The sequence below is a fragment of the Erythrolamprus reginae genome, chromosome 2, assembly GCF_031021105.1.
Source record: "Erythrolamprus reginae isolate rEryReg1 chromosome 2, rEryReg1.hap1, whole genome shotgun sequence".
Lineage (NCBI taxonomy): Eukaryota > Metazoa > Chordata > Lepidosauria > Squamata > Dipsadidae > Erythrolamprus > Erythrolamprus reginae.
In genome coordinates, this window is record NC_091951.1 from 41,449,750 (window position 1) to 41,452,426 (window position 2,677).

Genomic DNA, 2,677 nt, shown 5'->3' on the forward strand with positions numbered 1-2,677 from the left:
TTGCACAAGGCTGACATATCCTAATGAAGTCCTGTGCATATTCTTGTGCATTTTCTCATATATCCCCATTCTTCCTGCACATTAGTAATAATCTTATCAGAGGCAGCCCATGATAAACTATTTCTTCAATTTAAAGAAAAATGAGGAGGGGTGAAAACGGAAATAAAATCTGTTAATAATTGTGGATTTCAAAAGACTTATGATAAGAGGTCTCCCAAATTATTTTTGTATCTTTAGATAAAAGCTTGGCAATGAAGGAGGGATGAGAGAGGAGAACATAACTTCATGGAGAGAATTTCTTCTGGTTGGTCTTCTGCATCAATGGTCACCCACCCTGTTCCTTTGGGGGCTTCTCTTCATGTTTCTGATCGCTCTGATGGGAAACAGCCTCCTCATTTTTCTGATTAAAACAGACTCTGGACTGCAGACTCCCATGTACTTTTTTCTTAGCCAATTGGCTTTCATGGACCTCTGCCAAGTTCTCTCCATCGTTCCACAAGTATTTGTCAGCTTTCTAACTAAGAGATATATAATTTCACTCAATGGATGTGTTGTCCAGATTTCTATAATTCTGATTTTGGCAGGAGCAGAATGCCTCATCCTGGCATCCATGTCTTATGACAGGTACGTCGCCATCTGCAAACCTTTGCAATATCCCATCCTCATGAGGAGAAACGTCTGTTATATGATGTCAATGGCGGCCTGGTTTTGGTCCACTGTCCAGGCTCTCACCTGCTCATTTTATGTACTGCCCCTTCCTTACTGCAAGTCCAATGTGATTAAACATTTCATGTGTGACTATCCAGCTCTTATCCAGCTGTCTTGCTCAGATAATTCTGCTTTTGAAAGAACAACATATTTTGGGAACTTCATGGTACTTCTCATCCCCCTCACACTTATCCTCACTTCCTACGTTGCCATCCTCGTCCAAGTTGTGAGGGTACAATCTTCTCAAAGGAGCCACAAAGCCTTAGGAACATGCATGTCTCACTTGTGTGTAGTTGGGATCTATTATGTAACTGCTATTGCAACATACATGAAACCTGCATCCTCTTATTCACCACAGGAAGCCATGGTTAATACACTGTTCTTTACTGCTGTGCCTGCCATGGTAAACCCTTTTATATATAGCCTGAGGAATCAGGATGTCTTGGAAGCTCTAAGAAAAACCTTCCGAAAACACAGCTTGCATGATTGACTAGATAATGAAAATGCACCAGTAACACTCAATATTTTTTGTTTGAAATTTGGGCATCTGCTCCAATCAGGCGTCTGTAATATGGTAAATGATTTAGCTTTACTAGATAAATGGTCAAAGCAATGGAAACTGTAGTTTAATGTTTCCAAATGTAAAATAATGCACTTGGGGAAAAGGAATCCTCAATCTGAGTATCGTATTGGCAGTTCTGTGTTAGCAAAAACTTCAGAAGAGAAGGATTTAGGGGTAGTGATTTCTGACAGTCTCAAAATGGGTAAACCATGCAGTCAGGCCGTAGGGAAAGCAAGTAGGATGCTTGGCTGCATAGCTAGAGGTATAACAAGCAGGAAGAGGGAAATTATGATCCCGCTATATAGAGTAGTGGTGAGACCACATTTGGAATACTGTGTTCAGTTCTGGAGACCTCACCTACAAAAAGACATTGACAAAATTGAACGGGTCCAAAGACGGGCTGCAAGAATGGTGGAAGGTCTTAAGCATAAAACGTATCAGGAAAGACTTCATGAACTCAATCTGTATAGTCTGGAGGACAGAAGGGAAATGGGGGACATGATCGAAACATTTAAATATGTTAAAGGGTTAAATAAGGTCCAGGAGGGAAGTGTTTTTAACAGGAAAGTGAACACTAGAACAAGGGGACACAATCTGAAGTTAGTTGGGGGAAAGATCAAAAGCAACGTGAGAAAATATTATTTTACTGAAAGAGTAGTAGATGCTTGGAACAAACTTCCAGCAGACGTGGTTGGTAAATCCACAGTAACTGAATTTAAACATGCCTGGGATAAACATATATCCAGGATAAAATACAAAAAATAGTATAAGGGCAGCCTCGATGGATCATGAGTCCTTTTTCTGCCGTCAGACTTCTATGTTTCGATGTTTCTAACACTCAATATTTTTGTTTGAAATTTGGGCATCTGCTCCAATCATTCATTGGTATTGGAGAGCATTGGCTGTTCTGCTTTTAATTGCTGTTATTTTACTGATGGAAAAGTGAACTAGAATGCAAAGACTGCATAAATGGAGTCTAAAATATCCTCTAAATCTACTTAAATTATTAGCAGACCTAGGAAAGGTGATATTTACTTTAAACATCTCAATTGCAGTAGGTGTGTGGTGATCAGTAGTGGGTTGCTCCCAGTACAGTAAACGATGGTGCGGCCGCCAGATTCCGCAATTTGCACGCAGCCGCTACAGAGCCAATCCTATGGGCGCCGCCATCTTTGTTTTCAATTTTTTGTATATTTTGCTTCTGTGCATGGGCAGAAGCAAAATCTCGCAAGGGGATGCACACAACTGAGAGATTTCAGTGATTTTTTTTGTGCGGAAGCAAAAAATCACTGAAATCTCTCTTGTGCACCTGTCCCCTCACACGATGCATTATCAGCACATTTTTGCTTTCTGCGCATGCTCAGAAGCAAAAAAACATGCATAGCATGTAATAATAATAATAAAAGA

At 40.2% G+C, this 2,677-nt stretch overlaps 1 protein-coding gene across 1 annotated transcript; it reads left to right on the forward strand.

Moving 5' to 3' along the window:
• The first annotated feature begins 610 nt into the window (after nt 1-610).
• Nucleotides 611-1,198, forward strand: LOC139159385 (olfactory receptor 2Z1-like). Its single transcript, XM_070736705.1, has one exon. The coding sequence runs from the start codon at nt 611-613 to the stop codon at nt 1,196-1,198; it is 588 nt and encodes a 195-aa protein (XP_070592806.1).
• The last annotated feature ends 1,479 nt before the right edge of the window (nt 1,199-2,677 follow it).